General features: G+C 37.3%; 2 protein-coding genes and 1 long non-coding RNA gene across 5 annotated transcripts in view; 1 reads left to right on the plus strand and 2 right to left on the minus strand.

Moving 5' to 3' along the window:
* Positions 1-2,586: 2,586 nt before the first annotated feature.
* Positions 2,587-27,222, plus strand: RMC1 (regulator of MON1-CCZ1). 3 transcript variants are annotated; one of them, XM_070747638.1, is made up of 20 exons: positions 2,587-2,920; positions 6,384-6,460; positions 7,826-7,910; positions 8,779-8,835; positions 9,585-9,671; positions 10,823-10,963; positions 12,393-12,496; positions 13,856-13,945; positions 14,055-14,160; positions 16,408-16,519; positions 17,598-17,642; positions 18,697-18,750; positions 19,039-19,167; positions 20,408-20,514; positions 21,536-21,655; positions 21,854-21,931; positions 23,489-23,593; positions 23,766-23,834; positions 25,350-25,575; positions 26,996-27,222. In XM_070747638.1, exons 1-20 carry the CDS (start codon positions 2,804-2,806, stop codon positions 27,073-27,075), a joined length of 1,989 nt encoding a protein of 662 aa, XP_070603739.1. In that variant the 5' UTR covers positions 2,587-2,803; the 3' UTR covers positions 27,076-27,222. The 3 variants fall into 3 exon arrangements, with proteins under 3 accessions (XP_070603739.1, XP_070603741.1, XP_070603740.1); XM_070747640.1 differs by lacking the exon at positions 6,384-6,460 and having other exon boundaries at positions 2,593-2,920; XM_070747639.1 differs by lacking the exons at positions 17,598-17,642; positions 18,697-18,750 and having other exon boundaries at positions 2,715-2,920.
* On the minus strand, positions 17,673-22,314 carry LOC139164924 (uncharacterized). Its single transcript, XR_011558711.1, has 2 exons — positions 22,253-22,314; positions 17,673-20,762 (listed from the first exon to the last, which is right to left on the minus strand). It is a non-coding gene; the product is annotated as an uncharacterized lncRNA (long non-coding RNA).
* The window catches only part of NPC1 (NPC intracellular cholesterol transporter 1), a 45,606-nt gene continuing 43,691 nt past the window's right edge, over positions 25,972-27,886 (minus strand). Inside the window, exon 25 of the mRNA XM_070747637.1 lies at positions 25,972-27,703. Within this exon, the coding sequence (XP_070603738.1) occupies positions 27,621-27,703 (83 nt within the window). The 3' untranslated portion in view covers positions 25,972-27,620. The remainder of the gene's footprint in view (positions 27,704-27,886) is intronic.

Raw genomic sequence — 27,886 nt, forward strand, 5'->3', positions numbered from 1 at the left:
TGGATGTGTGTTAATAGTCATGTAACTGGATTGTTGATTAACGTTTGCAGATCCAAACTGCAAATTTATCTGCCGTCTCACAAAAACTTTTCAAACAAAAGATTTTATCACTGGTAGGCAAAAAGGAGCAAAACCTAAAAAGAATACCACGGGTAAAATCATAAAAACGAATGGATCATCAAACTATGATTTAAATTGGACTCCTCACTTGGGGCATAAATGACCAGGGGTCTCAAATTACCCTATTGCGGACACGTTATGCAAAGACCCAACTCTAGCGGCAGTGAACTAATGCTGGGAAAAGTGCAGGGGTGGATTCCTATTACTGCTGCTATTGGTGCGCTCTGTGTTAGTTTGCATGCGTGGGCGTCCCAGCGTGTTTTTGCTTCTGTGCATACGCAAAAAGCAAAATCTTACAATGGGACACATGAAAGATTTTGGTGGGTTTTTTGCTTCCGCCAAAGGGGGGCTGCTGCCGGAACGCCTAGTTCCACACAGTCCCACGGCTCTGGAACACAAGGGTGGGATCGAGCGCAATTACGCTTCCTGCACCTGTGCAGGTAGCAAAGTCGCGCACAGGGACACTCGTGCGGGCGCATTTCGGTGAGGTTTTTTGCTTCTCCACTCGTGTTCAACAGCCATGGGGCTGCGCGCAATTAGGCATTCCGGCAGCAGGCCATCTCTGGCTTCTGCGCATTCACCAAAGGAAAAAATCCCAAAATCTCTAGCTCGCACGTCCCCTGGTGAGATTTTGCATGTGAAGCATACACATGAAAGATAACTGATGCTGTGCACGCAGTGATCGCTACCGGTGCAGCATCCTTTACCAACCCGCTACTGGAAAAGTGGGATAAAAGAGGACGACCGGAAGCAAGGTGGATGCACTCAGTTTAGTAGCAATGCACATACCTTGGGAAAGAGCTGAGGAGGGAGAAAATATCCGACCTGATGGCACCTAATTAATCATTGGTTAAAGTGCCAGAGGAACACACTGTGTGCATATATATGTACCTGCTTTAAATCTTTCCAAATTTAATGGTTAAATCAGCAATATTTAATATTTCAAAGTCGTTTTTACTTGTCGTAAGTCGCTCAGTTCTCTCGATATTGAGATGGGAAGCACATACATTTCATGACTAAATAAATAGTCGGTGATGATCCCTGGATAGTTCAGTGGATTTCAAGCTGGCTGAAGCATAGACATCAGAGAGTTATTGTTAATGGCGAGTATTCTGAGCAGAGACAGGTTACAAGCGGTGTGCCACAAGGGTCTGTTCTGGGTCCTATTCTTTTTAATATGTTTGTGAGTGACATAGGAGAAGGTTTGGTAGGGAAGGTTTGCCTATTTGCTGATGACTCTAAAGTGTGCAATAGGGTTGATATTCCTGGAGGGGTCTGTAATATGGTAAATGATTTAGCGTTACTAGATAAATGGTCAAAGCAATGGAAACTGCAGTTTAATGTTTCCAAATGTAAAATAATGCACTTGGGGAAAAGGAATCCTAAATCTGAGTATTGCATTGGCAGTTCTGTGATAGCAAAAACTTCAGAAGAGAAGGATTTAGGGGTAGTGATTTCTGACAGTCTTAAAATGGGTGAGCAGTGTGGTCGGGCGGTAGGAAAGGCAAGCAGGATGCTTGGCTGCATAGCTAGAGGTATAACAAGCAGGAAGAGGGAGATTGTGATCCCCTTATATAGAGCGCTGGTGAGACCACATTTGGAGTACTGTGTTCAGTTCTGGAGACCTCACCTACAAAAAGATATTGACAAAATTGAACGGGTCCAAAGACGGGCTACAAGAATGGTGGAAGGTCTTAAGTATAAAACGTATCAGGAAAGACTTAATGAACTCAATCTGTATAGTCTGGAAGACAGAAGGAAAAGGGGGGACATGATCGAAACATTTAAATATGTTAAAGGGTTAAATAGGGTTCAGGAGGGAAGTGTTTTTAACAGGAAAGTGAACACAAGAACAAGGGGACACAATCTGAAGTTAGTTGGGGGAAAGATCAAAGGCAACATGAGAAAATATTATTTTACTGAAAGAGTAGTAGATCCTTGAAACAAACTTCCAGCAGACGTGGTTGGTAAATCCACAGTAACCGAATTTAAACATGCCTGGGATAAACATATATCCATTGTAAGATAAAATACAGGAAATAGTAAAAGGGCAGACTAGATGGACCTTGGGGTCTTTTTCTGCCGTCAGTCTTCTATGTTTCTATGTTTCTATATGTTAATTCTACACCAGGGGTCTCCAACCTTGGCCACTTTAAGATGTGTGGACTTCAACTCCCAGAATTCTTCAGCCAGAAAAATGTTAATTCTACACCGGGGTGTCCAACTTTGGCCACTTTAAGCCGTGTGGACTTCAACTCCCAGAATTCCAGAATCCCAGAACTCTAGGAATTGAAGTCCACACGACTTAAAGTGGCCAAGGTTGGAAACCCCTGTTGTACACCTCCTGCTCACATAACCAGGCAAGAGATCACCCTCAAGATCAGGCTTAACGTTGGTGCTTCGAGTGCCAAATCTCCACAGCTCCTCCTCGTACTGCGCCTTTAAGGGAACGGTAACTCTCTGAACATGCGCAAAGACGGTACTACCAGGAAGCGGTTTGTTCGGTACCGAAGAGAGCAATACCCGCGCGTCTACCTGCCCTCGCGCACAAACCGCTTTGTGTCGCCGGGAAGGGGGCGGTGAGAGAAAAACAGGTCGGCCGAACGTCGGGGCGTGGCCCTGAGGGGGGAGGGAGGGCTTGCGGGATTCTCTCGCTCTGCCTGCCGATCGTTCTACTGCTGCCATGGCGACGACGTCGACCCCCAGCGAGGACTACTACTTGGCGCTGTGCGCGCGGCCCGTGCAGTTCGAAAAGGCGAGCCCCGTTAACTGCGTTTTCTTCGACGAGGCCAATAAGCAGGTGAGAGGCTCGGGCCGAGGAAAGGGGCGGAGTCCTCTTCCTTGGTTCCACACGCCCCTTCCGCGCGACCCGCTTTGTCACGCGTTCATCCGGCTAGGCTAGAACGGGGGTCTCCAACCTTGGCCCCTTTAAGACTTGTGGACTTCAACTCCCAGAATTCTCCAGCCAAGCTGTGCTGGCTGGAGAATTCTGGGAGTTGAAGTCCACAAGTCTTAAAGGGAATTCTCTTAAAGGGCATTCTCTGTGCTGGCTGGAGAATTTTGGGAGTTGAAGTCCACAAGTCTTAAAGTGGCCAAAGTTTGAGACCCTTGGACTAAAACGCTTCTGTATCTTGGACACAAGTAATAGCAATAGCACTTAAGACTTATATCCCGCCTCAGAGTATCTTTACAGCCCACTTACAGAGTCAGCATATTGCCCCCAACAATCTGGCTCCTCATTTTACCCACCTCAGAAGGATGAAAGACTGAGTCAACCTTGAGCAGGTTGGAATGGAAACTGCTGGCAGTTGGCAGAGCTAGCCTGCAATATTGCTTCTAACCATTGCGGCTCTTTCTACTTTTCTAGATCCAGATATTTCCAGATTAATTCTATTCCATTCCATCCCATCCCATCTTTGGACGGGGTCCCCACGTTTATCTCTTTTGTCATAGTGCCACATCTGGTTCCCACTCTTCCTGCATTGTCAGAATGACCCCCTACAATTACATGGTTGGACAGAAAGAGATTTAAATATTTACACATCTTCTTAGGAAAAGGTGGCAAAAATCAGCAATATTCATTCATTCATTCATTCATTCATTCAATTTTTATGCCACCCTTCTCTTTAGACTCAGGGCGGCTTACAACATGTTAGCAATAGAACTTTTTAAGAGAGCCAGCATATTGCCCCCACAATCCGGGTCTTCATTTTACCCACCTCGGAAAGATGGAAGGCTGAGTCAACCTTGAGCCAGTGATGAGATTTGAACCGCTGACCTACAGATCTACAGTCAGCTTCAGTGGCCTGTAGTACAGCACTCTACCTGCTGCGCCATCTCGGCTCAGTTAATAATGTGCCCCCTTTGCATGCCAGAAGCCTCTGATTCCAAGAACAGACTTTTGATCCACTTGTGAGCAGGGTAGCAATATTACTAATGCCTGGATTTTGTGGAAAATTAGTGATAAAACACAACATTGGATTAAAGGATTTTCCTCTAATTTGTACCATAACTTGCATAGTTATAATACGAGTGAGCAACTGTTTTACGTGTATATAGTTATATTTTGTATATAGGTGGTAGGCAGGGCCGAGTTGCCATTACCGTCACTACCACTGCGCTACACCCACAGCTTTTGTGTGCGCATGTGGGCATCCTAACATGTTTTTGCTTCTGTGCATGTGCAGGACGCAAAAATGTACTGAAATTTTGCAAGGGGATCCACACGGACATGAGATTTTGACGATTTATTTGCTTTCATGCATGTGCAGAAGCAAAAATTCACCAAAATCTCTCACGCATGCTTGTCCCCTTGCAAGATTTTGCTTCTCCGCATCTGCGTGAGGCAAAAATATGCTGGGACGCATACTCACGCACGCAAGGGAACCGAAGTTGCGCGCGCAGCACACCGTCCACTACTGGTTTGCTGTCCTTTACCGTACCAATAGCAACCCACTATTGGTGGTGGGAAATAGTTTAGTTATCAGATCGTTCTCATTTTTAAAAAAATGTGCAAAAGGGTTCTTGCATCTTTTTACAAAGAGGTGTTTCAAAGGGAGTTTAACAGACAAGTTGTTTAATATCTTAGTTTTAATCACAAAGGTAAATCTCTTGGACTTTGTAGATTTGATTTTAATCATAATCTGACAATTTTATCTTAATATGAGAACCCCCGTTATGCCCCCAGCAACAGGGAAGTCGCCCAGGATTGGGCGACAACAAAAGCGGGAGAATCCCTGTGTCCGGATTGGCTGTTGGGGCTGACAGTTGCTATATAAATAGAGCTGTCAAGATTCTGAGGCGTTCTTGTTTGTGTATCCTACGTTGGTTCTGTTATTGCTATGTATCGCTGTTCTGTTGTTTAACTTGCAAATAAACAAGTTAATTGAAGTCTGACCGACCAGTTGCGGCCCTATTTGGACAGGGAATCATTGCTCACAGTCACTCATGCCCTTATCACCTCGAGGTTCGATTACTGCAACACTCTCTACATGGGGCTACCTTTGAAAAGTGTTCGGAAACTCCAGATTGTGCAGAACGCAGCCGCGAGAGCCATCGCCCACGTTTCTCCAACACTCTGCGACCTGCATTGGTTGCCGATCAGTTTCCGGTCACAATTCAAAGTGTTGGTCATGACCTTTAAAGCCCTACATGGCATTGTACCAGAGTACCTCTGGAACCGCCTGCTACCACACGAATCCCAGCGGCCAATAAGGTCCCACAAAGTTGGCCTTCTCTGGGTCCCGTCGACTAAACAATGTTGTCTGGCGGGCCCCAGGGGAAAAGCCTTCTCTGTGGCGGCCCCGGCCCTCTGGAATCAACTCCCTCCGGAGATTAGAACTGCTCCCACCCTCCTTGTCTTCCGTAAAGTACCTAAGACCCACCTATACCGCTAGGCATGGGGGATTTGAGACATCTTTCCCCCAGGCTTATTATAATTTATGTTTGGTATGCATGTGCTGTTTGGTTTTTAATTATGATAGGGTTTTTAGTTTTTTAATATTAGATTTGTGCCATTATAATATTGTTTTTATCGTTGTTGTGAGCCGCCCCGAGTCTTCAGAGAGGGGCGGCATACAAATCTAATAAATTATTATTATTATTATTGTTATTATTATTATTATTATTATTATTATTATTATTATTATTATATTACACACACACACACACACTCATTGGCAATATCTGAATAGACATCTTTTACTGTAATTCTTGAGAAAATTGTCTGAATGCTTTCACATGATGTGTCCACGTGTACTATTTTATTGCTTTAAAGTGGCTTCATGTGATTTTGGTCACAAAGGACAGCTGAGAATCTCAATAGTTGAAATTTCTTCTGAATTCACTCTCCCCTCCTCTCCCCCAGTTTTGTGTACGTTCTGTAAAACAGAACACTTCCCAGGAATGAGGAGTTTGGAGTCATATGCAGTTCTCAACTTAATTTAATAAACAGCAAATGGCTTGTAAGATTTTGGTAAAAGCCATCCCCAACAAGAAATGAGAAAGAGGAGCAGAGTAGAAATAAGGCAACATTTTCTGATTTCATCACCATTAGTTACATCATTTTATCAATGTATGGCTCATAGGGACTATGTGTGAGAAACACTTTTTAATTTTGGTTTTAAAAGAAAAGTGTATAATAGCCTGTTTATTCTGTTAATATTTAGAACACCTTGTGGAAAATAAATTCCATTGTTTTGAAGATGAAGAACTTTTAAAGTGGTTGCTACCTTGAAACTGAAACTAGATCTCTCTCTATTTAGGTTTTTGCTGTTCGATCTGGTGGAGCTACTGGGGTAGTGGTCAAAGGCTTGGAAGACCGCAATCCCATCTCATTTAGGTGATATAAATACATCATGAATGCCGCTTGCTTTTATAGACAGCTAATTGCATTGTTTTGCAAACTTCTGCAAATACAAATATATCATACTGTTCAAAGGATATTTCTTCTCATTGTAAATTGTCTTTCATTATATGTATTTTCTTTAACTAGTAAATGACGACAATGATTTTAAAATACACCAAGCTCAAGAATATAAATGCAATAGCTTTTATTTTATCCTGAGTACATGCACTTGACACTGTAGAATACATGAAATTAGAAGTATAGTTAGACAGTATAGTACATCAATCCGCACTGCCCAATTTATTTGATTCCCTGTTACAAAAATTAGTTTGATAGAGACTGTTCTACTGAGCTATTCTAATTATGGTCATATGAACAGTTCCCAAATAGCACTCTGACATCCTACTAGGATTTAGTCTACACAAATGTTTACACAAAATGTGGGCTTTTTGAATCTAAACTGAATAAGTATTTCCCTATATCATGCTGATTAAATCCAGTATTGTAGGCACATCTATACACCTTGTGAATATAAGGTAAAATTTGGGCAGTCAAGCGTAGCTTTCTTTTTCCACTGCACATCCTTCTGTGCAGGAATATAGTCTGTTTGTGGTTGTTTTCATTTAATCCTCACAGATCGTAACAGCTTATTTTATTCAAACTGGAACAGATGACCCTCTATCAAGAGTAGTCAAGGGTTGGATCCCATGCATAATTCTTACATATTTTTTCACATTACCTTTTATTAAATTACTTTTTAAGCCCCTGCTTAAATACTGTTAGCTTGCATAAAGGAGTTTGAGCATAACGATGTTCTGGGTAATCATAAGAATGGAACAGTTGATTTAATTTTGAAAAAAATATATACGCAAATATTTCTCCTATTTTTCCCCTTATGAAATCTTCAGTTTGAATCAGCTTTTAAATAGTATTTCAAAACAACATCAAACGAGTGTTGAATAGTTAGCTTTCTCAGACCATACAAACAAATGAATCCTTTCAGTTTGTCTCAGATATTTTGGCAGCTATCATTTGTTACCATTAAACCTCACTTTGGAATGAACATGGGTATTAGGGATCCACAATTGTTCTTCCCCTCATTTAATTTGTTGAACTTCAAAACTATTGCAATTAACATTTTTAAAAGTCCCTTCAGATCATTTAAACTAATTTCTACCAGTCTAGGCCAGCCCGGCTATTGTTGAGATATCTTAGAAATTAATAACAATAATATAATAATAATAATAATAATAATAATAATAATAATAATAATAATAATAAAAACTAAAGAAATGTCCTGTATCTAAACTATAGACATATCCTGTATCTAAACTATAAAAATGAATTCTATATTTATAGAATGGAAGATAAAGGAGAAGTGAAATGCATCAAGTTTTCTTTGGGCAATAAGATACTGGCTGTTCAGAGAACATTGAAGAGTGTGGTAAGAAATATCTTTCTTAAAATAGAAAGAAGCAAGTTTAAAAAATATTCAAACACAATTTACTACTTATTATTTGTTTATTATTAAATAAATTATAGATGTTAGATGCTTGGGATTTCTTTTGTTTCCTTTCCACAACTGTATTCATTCATATTTTTATTACTGTATGTACGTAGTATTTTAAACTATGAGATGTGGTGTTTGAGAAAGGAATACTGTACATAAAATAACATAATAATGTTACGTAGAATTACAAATAGGTAGGTGAGATAAACTTCATTTATATAGGCAATGTTCCAGCTACAGCTATGGTAATAGTAATTATAAATTCATTTGGAACTAATTCAAAAAGGAATACAACACATTAGAAATATGTGGGAGTACTTTGATTATTTGTCTAGTCCTTACCAAATAATGCTTGATTCAGTTTGTGTGAGTCTCTTTTCCAGAGGGAGAATAATACAAACGGCTGCAAATGGAATCAGGAACTGGTAGTGATTTTTGTGACAGCTATTTGAAAAGCTTTTGATTTACCTATTTAGATCTGCATCTTTGAATTATGTTATATTGTATTAAATGTATTTTGTCATCTATTTTAATCATAACTTTTTACTTTGGCAAGCTTTCATCCTTTCAATTTCTATTATGTTTGCATTATAGTTCAAAGATAATTGAGGAAAATGAGATAAAATATTTAAGCAGAAAATATGTTTATACATATCTGTATACTTATATCATTCTTTTGAATAGATTAATAAAGTCTGACATTTTGTAGACCCATGCATTCAACTGTTGAAAATCCATGTGTTAGATATATCTGTCTCCACACAAATATTTTTAATTGTTTCTGTTTTTTATGTCATTCCAGGATTTCCTGAACTTCATTCCAGACAGCCCACAATTAGAATACACTCAAGAATGCAAGGTACAGTACATATAATACTAAACTAAAGGAATCCCTTGGCATATTGAATCTTTCATTATTGTAACAGTGCAACATCAACAATACCTCTATATTATTATATGAAAAGTTGTAACTGGAAATCATTAAAACGCTTCATCTGTTAATTTCCTTTCCTCCTAGTCAATGTGTATATAGTGAAAAGAAGCAGCTTGTCCAAGTAGTTAGAGAAGTAATAACATTGCTTAGATGCAAGAATTAAAATCCTTCTACCCATTGTATCAACTGCTAACAGAGTGGCTTATGCACTCATAAGCTTAAGACTGGGTAGTTATAATATGCTTTTCTTGGGGCTGCTTTGAGAATTGACCTAGAAGCTGCATCTAGTATAAAAAGCTATGGCTAAGCTGTTTAAGAATGTCCAAAATATATTACAGTTGTTCTCAAAGTGCTTTTTTGGGTGCTAATAGGCTACATAACCATTCAAGCTGCTTATGTTGATATATAAAATCCTCTACAAGATTGTGTTTTTATTTATGTATCCACTTGGACAAGATCTCCAAATATTGTTTTGAAAGTGCATTTGTCAGACATTTGCTATATGGCAAACTGGGGCAGGGCATTCTTAAAATTTCTTGTGCTGCTTTTTAAATATTTGAAAGGAAAAGTAGAAATGGGTTTTAAAAGGACATACCGGTACATAAACTGATTTTACTTTACAAGACAGTGTATGCCTCTTTCTATTAAACACTGTTTTTATTTTTAAATTAAAGACTAAGAATGCCAGTATTTTAGGATTCTGTTGGACAGGCTCTGCAGAGATCGTTTTTGTGACAGATCAGGGAATTGAGTTTTACCAGGTAAGTAAAAATATACATACCTTTTTTAAAAAAATGGCTAACTTATTATATTGAGTCATCTTAAAGGATTAAATCTCTCCCCCGGGCCTATACAATTTAAGTATGGTATGTCTGTGTGTAAGTATGCTTTAATAACGGGGATTTTAATGTTTTCCTTTTTTAATCGTTAAAATTATTAGATTTGTTATGAACTGTTTTCTATTGTTGTGAGCCGCCCCGAGTCTATGGAGAGGGGCGGCATACAAATCTAATGAATGAATGAACGAACAAACAAACAAACAAGCAAACAAATGGTTTTTATAGTTAATTATGGGTAAGATATCTTTGTTTTGGTCTTGTGAAATCTGTTTAATTCTCATAAACCTACTAGAAATAGCTTCAGTTTTTTCATGAAAGATATTATAGTCTGGAAATAAACCTTTTTAGCTAAGTAATATTTTAATAATAAAAATCATTGCTTCTGCAAAAAAAGTAGACATATAAGATACTTGCTGTGTTACACAAAGTGTCTCTTTCCTGTTAAAATTCATGTCTGTTGGAATGTTTCATCTTCAACTGACCAAAACTGGAAGGTCTGGTGCAATAATTTAAACCACAGTAACTCAAATAGGCTAACTTACAAAATGCTGAAATCCGTGACTCCTGTGGATATGAAATTTGGGGAAGTTGTTGCTGCTTCAAGTATTGCTGGGCTGTCACAATCAGATGTGGTCACGTGATCCTTATTTGCCATGACAGGCTCCCATAAGGCAAAAAGAAAACCAGCAAGGATGCTGCCTGCCATCTTCCCACTAGCAAAGCATTTGATTCTGGGAAGATGACTGGAAAAGTTGGGAATCAAGAAGCTGGTAGGGAAAATTGCAGGTGGCTCAGGCATCTCTTTCGTGCCTCTCTGCACTTACTCTGCAACTGCCAATTATGCACCTACTCACTCCCCAAAACAATAGAATAAATCAGAGTCCAGTGAGAACTTCACAAAAGTAAAGTGCTAATTGTTTTAATTTGTCTGTAGTCAACCAGGGAATCACTGCAGCAATTTTCAAAATCTGAAGTTTTTTTAAACAAATTATTTGATTTTTGCCATTGTATACTATATAGACAGTTTGAAAATATTCAGTATATAGGCCTGATTGTAACCTTTATATCTTCAGGTATTACCGGAGAAACGAACGTTAAAGCTTTTGAAGAGTCAGAATATTAATGTAAACTGGTTTATGTACTGTCCTGAGAGTTCTGTCATTCTGTTGTCAACAACAGTAGTGGGAAATGTTCTCCAGCCATTCTATTTCAAGGTAAAATAATATTAGAATGGAATAGATTTTTTTATTGTCCAAGTGTGATTGGGCACACAAGGGATTTGTCTTGGGTGTATATGCTCTTAGTGTACACAAGGAGAATGAAATACATTCATCAAAAATAAAAAGGTACAACACTTAGTAATAGTCAAGTTTACTCATAATCTATGAAATCATACTAGGAAACAAATAAAAACAGTATAATTGAAAGATACAAGCAGCATGGTTATAGTAATAAGTGAGAAGAGATAGATACTAGTAAGGAAGAGAATAATAGTAATACAATTTTAGTAAATTATTTGACAGTGTTGTGGGAATTAGTTGTTAAGCAGAGTGATGGCATTCAGGGAAAAACTTGTGTCTAGTTGTTTTTGTGTGCAGTGCCCTATAGCAGTGATGGTGAACCTATGGCACGGGTGCCACAGGTGGCACGCAGAGCCATATCTGAGGGCACGTGAGGCATTGCCCTAAATCAGCTCCAGTGTGCATGTGCACGCTGCTCAGCTGATTTTTGGGCTTCTTTTTGGCCATTTTCACTCTCTTCAGGGCGAAAATGACCCAATCAGAAGTTCGCTCAGCTTTTTTTTTCGTTGTCAGAAGTCTTCAGGAACTTCTTCGGCTTTGGACAGTTGCAGCCAGCTCTCCAAAACAGAGAGAGAAAGAGGGGGAGAGAGAAAGGGGCGGGGGGGGGGGAAAGAGATGTCAGAGAGAGAAAGATATGAGAGAAAGACAAAGGGGGGAGAGAGAAGAGACAGAAGGAGAGGAGGGAGAGATGAGAAAGATATGAGAGAGAAAGAGTGGGTGAGAGTGATGTCAGAGAGAAAGATATGAGAGAGATAGACAAAGAGGTAGAGGAGAGTGGGAGTGGGAGGAGAGAGAAAGGAAGGAGAGCGGAGAGAGACTGTGAGAGAGAGATGTCAGAGAGAGAGAAAGATGAGAGATAGACAGGGGGAGAGAGTTGAGAGAGACAGAAAGAGAGTGGGGGAGAATACCTGAAGGACCCATCCCATCATTGGAAGTCCAAATGCCTCAGCAAGCGGTGCATTGGCTTCATATCACAGTTATATGCTGTTTACTACTGTTGTTAGCCGCTCCGAGTCTATGGAGAGGGGCGGCATACAAATCTAATAGATGATAGATAGATAGATAGATAGATAGATAGATAGATAGATAGATAGATAGATAGATAGATAGATAGATAGATAGATAAATGAAAAAATATTAGGGGTCTGCGGGATTTAAAATTATGAATGTAGTGGTCCTTGAGGTTCAAGGGTTGGGGACACCTGGCCTAAAGCACTGCCAAAAAAAATTTATGTGGATTTTAAAAAATATTATATTTTGCTGGAACATGTTATAGAACAGTAAGAAATGCAGTGAAGTATGAAGGAGTTACATGGAATTAAATACAGTACTTTTCCCATAGGGTGGAGCTATGTCAAAGCTGTCAAAGTTTGAAATTGAGTTACCTACAGCACCAAAGTCCTCCAAGCTTAGCCTTTCTGAAAGAGATATTGCTTTGACTACAATGTAAGTGTATTATTGTACAAGATGCTGTACTTTCCTTTTCCTGAGCAAATTGATTGTCTTCTTACAGAAGACATAAGCAACATTTTCTTGATCAGTAGAATGGACTCCATTTGAAGTCACCTTTCAGTCAATTAATTGGAGTAGACTAGAGTAGAGAAGAAATGGCAAATAAGCAAACAAAACTAACATTCCCAGTTCAGCATCTTATTACAGGTGTCATTATTCTTTTAAAAACTGCTTTGAAAAATCATAGAAATTATTTGTAAGAATAGCTTGTACGTTAATAGCACGATCTCCATATCACTTTGAGAAGATGAAATAAATCCATCTGTAATTTATTCAGAAAAAATAAATAAAAATGCATTTCAATTTTCACAGACAAGAGAGCCATTTTGATCTCTCAGCAAAGGTGTCTGATTAGAAGTAGGGAGTCCTGCATTTTAATCTTGCCTCAATGATGGAAGCTGGCTTCCATTTGGGGTCAGTCATTCTCTTGTAATTTTAAGAAGAAGGCAAGGGCAAGCAACAAGAGAGAGACATGCAATCTGCATTGGCCAGAGAAAAGAAGATGGCCCCTAAAGTGAGGAATGAGCCAACTGTTTTTTTCTGAGGGCGGACTTGGGGTAGCTCTCTGTAACTAAGTGAGGAAAAGACATCTGTTCCTCTTCCCCCTTTCCCCAGTGGTTTATTGCTGAAGTAGGAGCATCTAAACTTATCAGGAGGGCCAATACATTCACAAGAAATGTCTTTGGTTTCTTACGCTATTATTACTCCATTGCATTCTGCCAAAATAGATTGCCCTAAAAGGAAACTGCATGATAGAATTATATGGCCTAGGACCAGGTCACTTACCAGTCAGAGCCCATAGAGTCGGCCTTCTCCAGGTCCAGTCAGCCAAGCAATGCTGTCTGGCAGGCTGTAGGGGAAGGTCCTTCTCTGTGGCAGCTCCGACTCTCTGGAACCAACTCCCCCCAGAGATTTACACTGCCTCCACTCTCCTGGCCTTCCGGAAGGCTTTTCTGGCAAGCTTGGGGCCGTTGAGCACTAACATCTTGCTCTGGCCGTCAGCATGATTGTGATATGAATGAGTGGGGTTGTTGTATGACTTTATAACTTGGGTATTTTAGATAATTTTATAATTGGGCTTAGAATTCTTTTTGCATTGTTTTTTATATGTTGTGAGCCACCCTGAGTCTTCGAAGAAGGGCGGCATATAAGTCGATAGATAGATAGATAGATAGATAGATAGATAGATAGATAGATAGATAGATAGATAGATAGATAGATAGATAAAGTAAATAAGTAAGTAAGTATAAAAGTTATCTGCTCAGAAGTTAAAAATTTATTACTTTTCTTTAGATACGGGCAACTTTATGTTCTTTACTTGAGACACCACTCAAGGACTTCAAACAGCACGGGAGCTGAGGTAGTTCTTTATCATTTGCCAAGGTGAATATGTTGATCCTTATCCTTTTCAGATTTCTTAACAACTATTAAAAAGTGACTACTATGGTTGCTGATTAACATTCTTTTTCTTTCTCAATTTATGCTATCCCAGGGAAGGCGCCTGTAAGAAATTGCATATACTGAAGTTGTATAGGACTGGGAAGTTTGCACTGAATGTTGTGGATAATTTAGTTGTAGTTCATCATCAGGACACTGAGGTACATTTTTTCCCCTCTACATTATATTTTGGGTAGCCCAAGACAGCTAATTTAGACCCTTTTTCATATTTTAGCTTAAAATACATTTGGAAAATACCAGGGTAGGAGAAGTGATTTAATAACTATATAATTGAAGTCATGCAAAATTTAAGACTGGTGAATAAGGTTTGATTGATTGATAATTACGGTAACATTTTCAACTGCATATATATTAGTGTAGTTTGGGCCTAGCTTTGAGAGTGGGGGCAATAATTTTCTTAAAGACATATACTGTGTGATAGATAGATAGATAGATAGATAGATAGATAGATAGATAGATAGATAGATAGATAGATAGATAGATAGATAGATAGATAGAGATCCCATATATATATATTGCTATTTATAGCAAACAACACATTTGAGACAACTCTTATGATACAGGAAATTACTTATATAACTACAGTATATAAGTTTATTAAAATTGAAGAGTCATGTTAATATAGTTGTGTAGGGTTGGTTTTGTTTTCATCTTGGAAATTGGAAAAGTGGCATCCAAACACACCCTAAGAAGACTGAGTAGCTGCCTAATTTAGGGCTCACTGAATCCAGGGTTTTTAAAAATCTTGGATGGGATTTCATGACTCTTTAAAAAAATGGTGTGCAATTTGGAGGTCCTCATGGACTCATCACTCCTGCTCAAGGAGTAGGTTGCAGCTATCTCCATTAGGTCTTTTGTACAACTTCATTTTGTCCATCAATTGCACCCATTCCTGAACTATGAAGCATGGACAGTTACATGCACATCTCAGTGCACCCATGTTACACTTCTGTGATCTGCACTGGCGCCATTGCGCTTCCAGATGAAATTGAAGGTGCTGGTAGTTATCTATAAAGCCCTCCATGAAATGGTGCTGGATTATTTATGGGATTTCATCTCCCGGTTGTTTTCAGTTGTCCCTTGTGTCCAACAAGAGGAGCATGTTCTGAGCCCCTTTAATTAAATCGTCATCACATGGGACTTCAGAGATATACCTTTTCTGGCTTAGTGTCTGCCTTCTAGAATTATCATGCTCCCAGGGGTGGGTTCTAATTTACCTTGCTACTGGTTCGCTTCCACCCGTCCCGCAAGCGCAGTGCCGAAAAATAAAAAATAAACTTTTTTTTAAAAGCCAAAAACAAGATGGTGAACATATGCACTGTGCCGGAAACTCAGCTCCTGCACAGACTCAGAAGAATCTTTTTTTTAAAAAAAAGTTGGCAGCACCCATGGGCCGGCACTGACTGAACCAGGTTTCCGAGGTCATCATGACATCACCAGCGGGTCGCTACTGGTTCAGGCAAACTAGTCCGAACTGGGAGGAACCCATCCGTTCATACTCCTAAATATCAGAATGTCACAAACTCTGCTACCTTTTGTAAAGAATTTAATCCCGAGATGTGCTCTAGAGCCTGAAGATTGTGAGATTATAGTCTGTTGCAAGCTATGCTGGCTGGAGAATTCTGGACATTAAAGTCCACAGGTCTTAAAATTGCCAGGTTTGAAAACCACTGGCCTGTTAAAAGATTTCTTTTTGCTATTAGGTTCATCCTTGGTTGAAGATTGTTGGTTTTTTCCCCAGTAATATTTTTTATAGTTTTAATGTCTTAATTGCTCAGAGTTCCATTAACAAGATAGACAAGAATGTAACTTGATTAAATAACGTTGGAATGATATACAATATTGGACTTTTAAGGTACAGAGTTAATATTCATGTGTTCATAGAAAAGGACTGTATTATTGTAATAAATAAAATAACATCACTGGATGCAACTCAGATTTGGTTTTGCTTAAACAAATATGGCTGGTAGAAAATCTTTTGCCTTTTGTTTACCATAGCTTTTCTATAGATCTGAGAAATGTGCAGGAACAGAAAGGAACATAAACAGAAGGATTTTTTCCTATATATTTATATTCAATTGAAATTCATTTTTAGAATAGGATCTTTATTATTATGCCAAACAGAATAAAAACATCATGGTTACACCCAGTCAAGGCTACCAAAATGTTTACTATCACTGTAGTGTGGCTTATGCATTTTCTTTCAAAATCTTTCAGTGCAAATTGAGTGTTCTTGAGTGGCGCTCCATTTTCGGTACCCCACTGCTCCCCCCTCCCCGGGTCCGGGCAGTAGCCCACCCCTGGTTACACCCATTGTTTCATTGTTTTCTGTATGGATGCAGTTGTGCTTGAAGACATCCCATAAATAGATTTTCTGTGTTTTTTAGACCTCTATTATATATGACATCAAATTAAAGGGGGAATTTGATGGCACGGTTACACTGCACCAGCTTGTACTTCCACCTCGATCCATACAACCATACCAGATTCCTGTGGCAGGTACAGAATTGCATTTTTCATATTCCCTTGAAAATGCAAATACTGCATATATATCTGTAGTTTTGAAGTTAAAACTGCTAGATTTTTGATTAATTAAAAGTTTGTTCTGGTTTATACTAGAGCTATAATTGTGAAATCTCATCAGCTTCCCACATGCATACCCTTAAATTTGCATGGTGGGGGTGATGGGGTGTGTGTTGTTGTTAGGTGATGGGCACATGCACTGTGCACTGTTATATGTCTGTTGTATGTAAACTATTAAAAAACCAATAAAAATTTATTATAAAAAAAAGGAAGCTAAACCATTTTAATCTACCATTTGTGTCATGGTGTTCTTTTTTCTGTCTTTTCCAGCCTATTTCTGCTCGTTTCCGAGGCTTTTTTCATCCCATTTCGTAGGCTTTTTCTGGCCTGTTTTGGGGGCTTTTTGGCCTGTTTTTTAGGCTTTTTTGTACCCATTTTCAGCATGTTTTGAAGCGTTTTTCAGCCTGTTTTTTTCAAAATAGAAAGCCTCCAAAATGGGCCAAAAAACCCTCACAAACAGGCTAAAAAAGGCCCAAAAGCAGCATGTGGAGGCCAAAAAATGGCTGGCAGATAGGCAGGGATTTAACAATGTTCATTCTATAAAACACAGAGACATTTTCACCCTCTTTTGGGAGACAAAAAAAGTATATCTTATAGTTCAAAAATATATTTATCTTCTGATAATTAGCAATAGTTGTTTCTTGAAAAACATACTAGAATCCTAAAACAGAAATATTTGCATTGAGGGAAGATGTTACATCATATAAAATAATCTGCATTCACTGAGCATAACATTCATGAAGCTTGAATTTGCATTGAATATAATTCATAAGCTGTAATTAATATTTTAAAAGAATTAAATATAAATTTTTTGGAAAGTTAGATTTTTGTTGTATCTTTGTTTCTGCTTTAAATATGACAGTAACCTGTGGGCTAAGGACTTTAGGTTTACATTCAGAGTACAAAGTTGGTTGTAAAGAGAGTTATTTCTGACAAACACAACAAATAATTTCCTCTCTAATCCATATAAATCACACCTTTTTCTTATTCACAGGTCCAGCTTCTGTAACCAATCAATTTCCAGTTCCTTGTAAACTCTGTATCCTTGAAATAAAAATCATAGATCTTATTCTGTAGCAACATGGGTTTTTTTAATATTTGAAAGGAGCACAAGTGTGTATCTGTGGTGAACATGAATCTTTTTATTTGTGAGGGGGGTAGAAATAAATAATACAGAAATAATGCACAGTGCTGTTCTGAAAGGTCACTTTAGCAGACTTGATATAACAAACAAAATCTACTTTTGTGCCCTGGATTGTCACTTAAGATGCAGTATTTTAAAATGCATACAGTACAGATGTTTGTAATTCTATTCAGATTTACCAGATGTTATGCTTTAATGGGTTCACTCCTCCCATTAATCTATGACAATAAGAGCTTATTGTGTAGTTTTGTAGCCTGTAAAATCCAATTTTGAAATTTATTTGCATTCAGTCTGATTTCTTTTCAAAAATATAGAGGAGTGAAGACTAATTTATTAGGTCCTGCTAGCTCTGAGTTGCTCCCAGAAGTGTATTGATAATGTATGAGAAAATATTGCAAATTAAGTTTATAAGTAAAGTTTCATTTTCAGTGTTCTTCTAAGAGGCTTTGGCATTAGTAGCTTCTTTTCAGCTAGAGACCTCTATGAATTTGAGAAATTCAACACTTGATGAATCGTTGCTTTCTTTCCTTTTTAAAAAGCAGAGCCTTAAACAATATCTTATTGCTTCTTTGGCATTTAAAAATTGACAGATAATTTGCTGGGGGCCATTATGTGCTTAAAGAACAAATTATCTATCTATCTATCTATCTATCTATCTATCTATCTATCTATCTATCTATCTATCTATTTATCTATCTATCTATCTCTGTCTATCTAATTTATATGCTGCCCGACTCCTCAAGGACTCTGGGTGGCTTACAACAAATAAAAACAATATTTAAAAGAACAATTTTTAAAAATAATTACAAAAACGTTAGTAAAAGCCATACATATAGTATCTCTCAATATCTCTCATGGCTGGATCTAGTGGCTGGTTACATAAACAATTAAAATTTTTGGTAAGGCAAAACCCATTGGACAATTGGCAAGACTTTTGCTTAACATTTAGATTCATCATCCTGGATTGTCTTTCAGCCTGATATTATCATTAGCGCAAGTGAAGGTATGAAACTTTCAACATTCATTTTTTAATCAGACCATCTGCATGCTTGTGTGTTTATAATACAAATAATATGCTGCTGTATAAAATATATTAATTATATACCTAATGTCCAAAGTGCCTGGGGAACATAATGTTACTTATTATTAGAATGTGGTGATGAAAGAGTTCTGGTGAAATACTTCATTACCTATGAAACATCAGTCCATTAAATAACTCTCTTGAACTGAAGCTTATTGGGATACAGGACATCAGTTAAGAGAGGAATGTACTGTTCTTTTTTCACCGTAGGTTATCTCTGGAATCTGCAAATTAAACTTGAACCTACAGTAAATCTTTTGCCAGACAAGGGAAAGCTAATGGACTTCCTTCTGCAACGAAAAGACTGCAAGATGGTTAATCTTTCTGTCTGTTCACAAAGTAAGCTTCTGCCTCCATTTGAGGAAGCTACTACGAATCAAAAATTTATGTGACTTTTAAAAAACAGCCCTGACATAGCACAATGTTTTTCTACAAAGTATGCCGGATGTATAACAAAATACAGTGGTACCTCTACCTAGCAACACCTCTACTTTTCTAGATAAGAACCGGGTGTTCAAGATTTTTTTGCCTCTTCTTAAGAACCATTTTCTACTTAAAAACCCAAGCCTGGAAAAATTTCCCAGGAAATTTGAGAGCAGCATGAAGGCCCAGCCAGTTTCCTGCCATTCCCCCTTTAATCCTGGCCATCTCGGGCTTTTCTGGGCTGCCAGAGGAGCCTTTCAGTGGCGTTTAAGGAAGCTTTGGTAGCCCCAGAGCAAACGGAACATTTTCCTTTCTCTGGGCACTTGGAGAGGGAATACAGTAAACCACTTTGCTGTGGTGACTCCTTTGCGCTGCCTCTCATACAGCTGGTGCAAGTGTCTGGACATGGAAAGGCAAAAGGGGGCGCTTTGCCCCAGCTGGATCAACTTGGCTTCAGCCAAACCGAGTGAAGGAAAGGCACTAGCTAAAAAGTGAGCAAGCGAGAGGAGAGGGGAGCCCTTCAGCATGGGAAGGAAGAGGAAGCAGATAGCAGCAGTACTGCCTTTCGGTCAAACGAATGGGAGGTTCCCCCCTCACGCCCACCTGGGTTCCTCTCTGTGGCGCAGTGTATGGGAGGCAGCCTTGCACCGGATGTATGGGAGGCCCGTGCTTTTCCTCGCCGCCTTAGAGTCCCTCTTTTTTTAAAAAAAAGCCTTAAAGTTTTGGATTTTTTTGATTCCCCTCACCTCACTTTCTTCCTTCAGCAGTGACTATCCTCCTCCTCTTCTTCCTCCTCCTCCTCCCACCCAAATTCCAACCTTTTATTTCTTTCCTAATGGGTTTGCACGCATTATTTACTTTTACATTGATTCCTGTGGGGAAAAATTGCTTCTACTTACAGACATTTCTACTTAAGAACCTGGTCACGGAATGAAGTAAATTCTTAAGTAGAGGTACCACTGTACTATACTTTATAGTATAGTATAATGATATCTGCTAGGAGTATTTTATGGCATATGAAATAATATACCATTTGTAGTTTAAATCAAAACTTATCTATTTATCTAACTTATCTATTATGGTATGAAGTTTGCATTGTGTTATTGCTACATTCTATGACTTGACTGATTTTAGTCCCTTGTGTCTTCTGTTGCAGTGTTAAATGAACCGGAGCCAGGCTCGTTGAGTGTAATTGCCACTGTTTTTGACAAGCTCAATCATGAATATAAGAGATACTTAGAAGCAGAACAGGCTTATACTACGGCAAGTTGTGAACAGTGTATCTTATATTCTTCGATTCGCATGAATTCCTTTTATCATAAATAAGATATTGATCTAGTTTTATTAATTAGATCACTATATTGTTACCAATGTGAAAGCTGCTGTGGTGTCCACATAGAAGAGCCTTTTTAATTTTTTTTTTCTTGGATGTGGCAGGTATAGTTCACTGATCCATTACTGGTTATCATCCTCTACACAGCAGCTCGTTCTGTTATCATTCAAAAATGTCACTGTTTAAAGTGAAAAAATGCTGTATTATACAAGGATGATTGTGAAGCAATTTCTCTTGCATTTTAACAGTATATAAAATTTAAAATTCCCTTCTGCCAGTAGCTTACTCACAAACCCGTTGGAACTGTTTGTGGAAGAAATATATATTACTCTACTCTTATCATTGAGTTGCAGTGCCCGAAAGTGCTGTTTAATAGCAACTCTCGTTATTGCAAAATCACTTAAAAATGTATTCCATTTTTCATAATAATCTAATGAAATACTTTAAAGTACAGTGGTACCTCTACTTACGAACTTAATTTGTTCTGTGACCAGGTTCTTAAGTAGAAAGGTTTGTAAGAAGCAGCAATTTTTCTCATAGGAATCAGTGTAAAAGCAAATAATGCTTTAGATTGGGGAAACTACAGGAAGGGTGGAGGCCCTGTTTCCTTCCAGGAGATTCCTAGAGAGTCCCCACGGAGGCTTCTCCCTGCCTTTTCCGGTTACAGTTTCGGAGGCTCGGGTTTGTAAGTGGAAAATGGTTCTTGAGAAGAGGCAAAAAAAATCTTGAACACCCAGTTCTTATCTAGAAAAGTTTGTAAATAGAGGCGTTCTTAGGTAGAGATACCACTGTACCAATATGTATTTTTGGTCTCAAATCTTACTTAATCTATAGTGATAGATTACCAATATTCTAAATCCTAGATACAAAATTATTTTTAAATCTATTATTTAGTGACATCTTTCAGCAAAAGTACATGATTTATTTAAATGTTCTATGCTCCTTTTGCAGGCATTAGAAACTGGACAGAGCCGAGGCAATCCACCACCAAAGCGCCCATTCCGTACACAAGCAGTTATTGATCAGTCAGACATGTATACTCACGTTCTATCAGTCTTTACTGAAAAAAAGGTTAGTTAATAGAATTCTGTTTTAATTACTGTTTATACTGCCACAGTTGATCTGGTTAATGAAAAGTTTTATAATGCGCTAACTTGCTAAAGCAAAATTTGAATTCTGAATAGCACCAAATCATTATTTAAATACAACTCAAATCCAAATTCTGTAAACTTATTGTCAAATATATTTTTCCAATCCTTTTCTAATAAGGAGGCCCCCCACAAGTTCACTATTGCTGTTGTAATGGAGTATATTCGCTCACTCAACCAGTTCCAGATAGCTGTTCAGGTAAGTGTAATAATTTGAAATAGCTTTTCCTAAGTGTTTTTATTTTATGCTTTAAGCTATCCAGTATGTTCCGGATTAATTTAAATCTTGAAACCTCTTCAAAAGGCAGCTGTATGTATCCCTACATAAGAGAGGAAGTATAGGAACAGAGAAGTGACTCTCAATCTAAATACTAAAAGGTTACAACAGGCCAATTGAGATCTATCTGTTAATGTCAAAGTCCAGAAGAATTCCCCCATTTGGTGCTACAAAGAAGGTAATTTGATGCACATCAGAGGTATTCCACTATTTATTTACATAATCACAGTTTATCCAAATTACCTGGATTTAGTTCACTCCCAACCATGTCCAGACAATGGTTTCAGAATTTTGTAACCTCTGTGGAAACAATAGAAATCCACCTGCTGAGAATTCTTTTCATATTGATAGATGTTGGCTCAAACCTCTGAATAAACACCCTATTTCCTGTATATGTGGAAGTGTATGTAGGATGAGATGAAACAAAAATCTGACAATTCAACATTGCTTATCCAGCAAGTGCTGGAAGAATTTCAGTTCTGAGGTTCCTAAGGCCAACAAATTCAGAAGAAAAAAAGACTGTCAATTTTGAAAGCCCCAAAGTGGCCTAGGCATGAACCAAGACAGTTTCACTTTCTAATTCATTCCCAGAGGATCATTTCTTAAGGTGGTCAAGTTTGTACCCTTTCCAAAACTAAGCTTGCGTTATGGAAATGAATCCAAATAATTGACATAATTCAAGAATACATGGGGATATACTGGAGAGTGGAATCAGGCTTAATGTAGATTATATTTTCTGTCAAGGAACAATTTCTGAACTATGTGAAAATGTAAGAAATGCAAATAACCTTTAATGCATTTTAGCTTGGAGTCCTAATGCATATAGGTTTTGCCTCAAATAACTCTTGGCAATCATTAGATTAAAATTGTCCACATTTGTATAAGTGAAATGTACACCTTCAACTTTGCCAGCAGTTCATCAAATGTGTACAATTTTGCAAGCTTAAGCAATTTTTATACGTAGGGGAGTAGCTATGTAATATTTATATGTGGCTTTCATGCCAATAGTTAAGTTAAAGAAGTTAAACAGTTAAATTTTATTTATGTATTGTAATTCAGTAGTTCTTTTCTAGAATTGTATTTGCATATGTATTTATACATGTATTTATTCAGCTAACTTTAGTTGTTGGAACGTTATGGATGTCATAAAACCAGCAGTGGGTTGCTCCTGGTTCAGCCCAGTTCTAAGAACCAGTAGCGGCAGGAGGCTCCACCCACCCACAGAAGTGTTGCACGCGCGTGCACACACGGACCAGTAGTAAAGGGTTTTAGAACCCACTACTGCATAAAACTTCACTGCTCATAAAAGTGTAATACACATGCAAATGCATTTCAATAAAAAAATGTAATTTCTTTCGGATCTACTGAATTGAAATATTCTTTCTACTGTATTGCAAATTGAGGTTTAGCTAAATGTTTATAAATTTGCTGAATTACAAATAGTTTCAGCATGGAAATTTCCCTGTTTTCTTGTCTTAGCATTTTCTTTATGAATTGGTAATCAAAACCCTTGTTCAGCACAATTTATTCTACATGCTTCATCAGTTCCTACAGTACCACGTTCTCAGTGATTCAAAGCCTTTGGTGAGTAACCTTGCATAATATTTTCATTCCATCAGAGAGATTTAAAAATAACAACATGAACACATCACCTTCCTCTTTGCTTTGTTGCTGAGCAAGAATTATTTACTAATCTGCTTTTTAGTTTAGGAGCAAATTGTGAAATACTAGATACTGACTGTATTTCTTATTTTAGGCTTGCTTATTGTTGTCTCTTGAAAGTATTTACCCACCAGCACATCAACTCTCCCTGGATATGTTAAAGGTAAGTAGACAGAGGAAGTGTAAATGTGCCATTTTCTTCCTTTGATTATGGGTAATGATGGAAAGGCAGTTCTAAGTAGAGGTAAAATCTATTAATTGCCCAATTGGAATTAATCCAAAGAACTTCATAAGGAATATTTTGGACTTCCCTAGGGCAGCCTCATTGCCTATTTAAAGATAAGCGTAAAGCTACCTTCCACCTCCATTCAAATATGCTGTGCATTACTGGGCCCCTATAAGAAATTAGAAAGCCTTCAAAGATTCTATCTTATCAAACTCTGTTTTCTCCATTACATAGTTGGGAATCAGTGGACAAAACTTTTGTCACAGTTCATGTAACAGTTCTACCAGCTTTGGGAAAACTTGGCTCTCGAAACAGAAAATATTGTTAAAGAAAGTAATATAGATAAAGATGCCACTGGAGGACAATCATCCACCTTTTCATTTTGGTATCATCATTATTTTAAAAAATAGCATCTCCTCCTTGTATTTCGTTAATAGAAGAGTGCATTGCGGAGATAGGCTTTATTATCCCTTCATCTGTAGACTATGTGATCCACACACATCATTTTGTATGCTCCCTATTCAACAGTTCTGTCCTTGTGATGTTGGTCAACTGAAGAATGTTATCCATTATGTCTTCCACTGCCCCATTTACAATGAGAGCAGGGCCAAATTATTGTTGGTATGACTTAAGCCTCAAAACACTGAACCAACTATCCACGATTGACCTCTCCAAGTTCCTAAGAGGCCAGTAAGGGGCGTACATAAGTGCACTGGTATGCCTATCGTCCCCTGTCCAATTGTCTTTCCTTTATCTCATATATCATATATATTTTCTTCCTCTCATATATTTTCTCTTCTATTTTACATATTATCTTTATATATATTACTTCATGTCTATTCTCTTCTATATGTATTGTGCATTGGACAAAGAATAAATAAAAATAAATAAATAAATAAATCTTACAAATGTTCCAAAGGTGCTTTTTCAAGAGACAAGTGGACTTTCCGGTTTTTTTTTTCTGATACTTCGCTTTTTATCCAAGAAGTTTCTTCAACTCAAGAACCAAAAATCCAATTGCTTCTTTAAAAAAGCACCTTTGGGAAAACTATGATCTGGATGACTGAGAATTTCCATAGACATCTTACGAATGTATTTCCAACTGTCAGCAATCAAGCTGCTACTTTTGCTCTGCTCTTATTTAAACTTAGAAATATTTAAATTCTTAGTTATAGCTTTGGCTTTATTTTGCTGTAACCTTTTTGCATTCAATGCTCTCTGTATTTTGTTTTACAATATTATTTATTTATTAAATTAATGTATTTACTGCCCCTCTCATTTGAAAAAAAAAACCTATTTGAAACTATTACATTTTATAGCATGCTACATGTTATAATTAATGGTTGCAACAATAAACTTACTAATAACTGTAATATATAAAGCAAGGTGCTTATGGGAAATGTGTCATAGGCATGTTCATCAACCATTTATTGTCATCATTTGTGCTTTCAGAGACTTTGTACAGCAAATGATGAAATAGTAGAGGTTTTGTTGTCTAAACATCAAGTGCTAGCTGCCTTGAGATTTATCAGAGGAATTGGTGGACATGACAGCATTTCTGCTCGTAAATTCCTTGATGCAGCAAAGCAAACGGAAGATGAGATGCTCTTCTATACCATATTCAGGTTTTTTGAGCAGAGAAATCAGCGAATACGTGGAAACCCTAGCTTCACTCCAGGTAAACAACAATTTGATAGGCATATAAAGAAGATTGGGCCCTCTTTTTCATTTTTATAATAATCCTGCCTCACTAACTTCCTAAGTTTTCATCAATAGAGATAGGTGGTATTTTTTAAAACAACTATATGCTCCTGCAAAATTAAAATTAATTAGTGTTAAAAAAATTACTCCAAGGATAGATTAATATATTTTACCAAATTGGTATAATTTTTGGTAAGTAATTCATATATAAACTTTCAGAGACTTGTTGGAATATGACCCTTATCACTCCTGCTCAACATTGATTAAAAGATGCATTAGATAATGGGGTTTTGTTTTTAAATAAATTTTAAAAAAGAAACCAGGCCCCATCCAGCACAGGAAAAGAAAATGAAAAATAGGCCACTACTACTGCTTTTTCCTTAAATGAAATTTAATTTCTGAAGGCACTGTAGGCACAATTTTGTATATTGAGAACACTTGTGACAAATGAGACCTCCTCAAGCTTAGGAGAAAGATATTAAAACAGTTGGAACCTCTGTAATGCAGTATCAACATCTAGAAAAATATGCATGATCCTTAATTGGAAGAAAATTGGTCTTATAATGTTTGAATGCTGACTTCAACACAGCTAGGTGGTATGAAATTGTAAATATATTTTAACAATAGGGTTAATAGATCAGTTGGAGATAACCTGCTACACCATTGTAAGAGCTGTAAGTCTTATGGACATAGAAGTAGACATTTAGAACTTACCTTTACTTAAACTAAAAGGTGCTTGCCATTCTTATTACCACCCAGTAACAAATTTAATAGATTAGAAGAATTTAATAGAACCATCTCCCTGTAATCAAAATCCTTGTCTTTTTTGGTTCAGGGTTTTTTTGCAGGAAAAAAATCCCCATGCTCCAATTTCCAAATAAGCAAACGATTGATTATTAATGCTCCCTCACGCATGCAGTTCTACTTCACCAGGGACCCTTGTGCATTTCTTAATAACTTTAGCTATCAATAGTATTCAAAAGCAAAATAAATATCAATATCAAATCAAATCATAATTTCTAACCTTATATAAGAAAAAAGATCATATTTAATTCTGTGGAAAGTACCTCAAAGAAAATCTAAACATTTCCCCCTCAATGTTCTTGATTATGCATATCTACTTTTCCTAGTATTATTATACAAAACTCATAACATAACCTATATATACAGTGTATTATAGCCTATATGCATCTCCTTTGCCCATTTGATTTCTGTTTTTATAGAACTGTTTTATGATTCAACTTCCCAGTTTCAAAATTGGGGTATGAGTAATAAAGAGAGTGTAGCAGAGGTAGCTCCTGAGGTTGAATTTTTTTTTAAAAAAATTGATTATATACTTGTATACTTCCTTAATGTCAAAAATGACACTGATTACATTTTCTTTCTATCTCTTGTAGGAGAGCACTGTGAAGAACATGTAACATTTTTTAAGCAGGTTTTTGGAGACCAAGCGTTAATGAAGCCTGCCACTTTCTAACATAGTTAAACTTTTCCAGTATAAGGATGTATAAAGTTAATTTATTGCATTTATGTGCTTTTACTTTTGTGCTACAAAAGATCTATTTTATAATAAAGTATATATACAGACCCTTTGGCAAATATTAAAAATATTACAACATTTTGACAGATGGCTTTCTTTTTCTTCTAAAAATAAAGCCAAAAAGTGCATTGACTTGCATTAAAAAATTGTCAGTGGTTCAGCAATCTAATCTCATACCTGTCACTTTAAAGGGGTTACAAGGAATCTATTTCTATTGCAAAAGTTTCATTTTCAGGAACAAAACCCCCCAATAAGTTACTATTTCTCATTAATTTTTCCTAAGTAATACTGATAAATAACTGATGTTGATAGAATTCTTCCTGAATCCAAACTGTTCAGAATTACTGTTTTTCTTCCAGTTATGTAGAAAATTAATCCCAAGTATCATTTTACAGTAGTGAGTCGGTAATCATAGAAACTTGCTACAATTTATAAGTCTTCAGCCAGAATTCAGAGTCCACTGACCATTTTGTTTAAAATGGCTAGAAGAACAGGAGTTTTTCTCTTTCTGTACCTTTGTTCCTTTCTTGTGTTGCACGAACTTTAGCTTTATTTATTGAGGGCCCTATAGAGGAAAAAGAAAAAGGTTGATTTTTCCCCCTTTCTATATTTATTAGTTCAGTAATTCTAGATTGTGAAACATGTATCACAAAAGGACACTTGCGATGCAAAAAGATGGAACAACAAACATGACTATAATATGTTTCGGCATCTTACATAGAAAACAAGTTAAAATTTTCAGTCATTT

Source organism: Erythrolamprus reginae, chromosome 3 (assembly GCF_031021105.1).
Source record: "Erythrolamprus reginae isolate rEryReg1 chromosome 3, rEryReg1.hap1, whole genome shotgun sequence".
Lineage (NCBI taxonomy): Eukaryota > Metazoa > Chordata > Lepidosauria > Squamata > Dipsadidae > Erythrolamprus > Erythrolamprus reginae.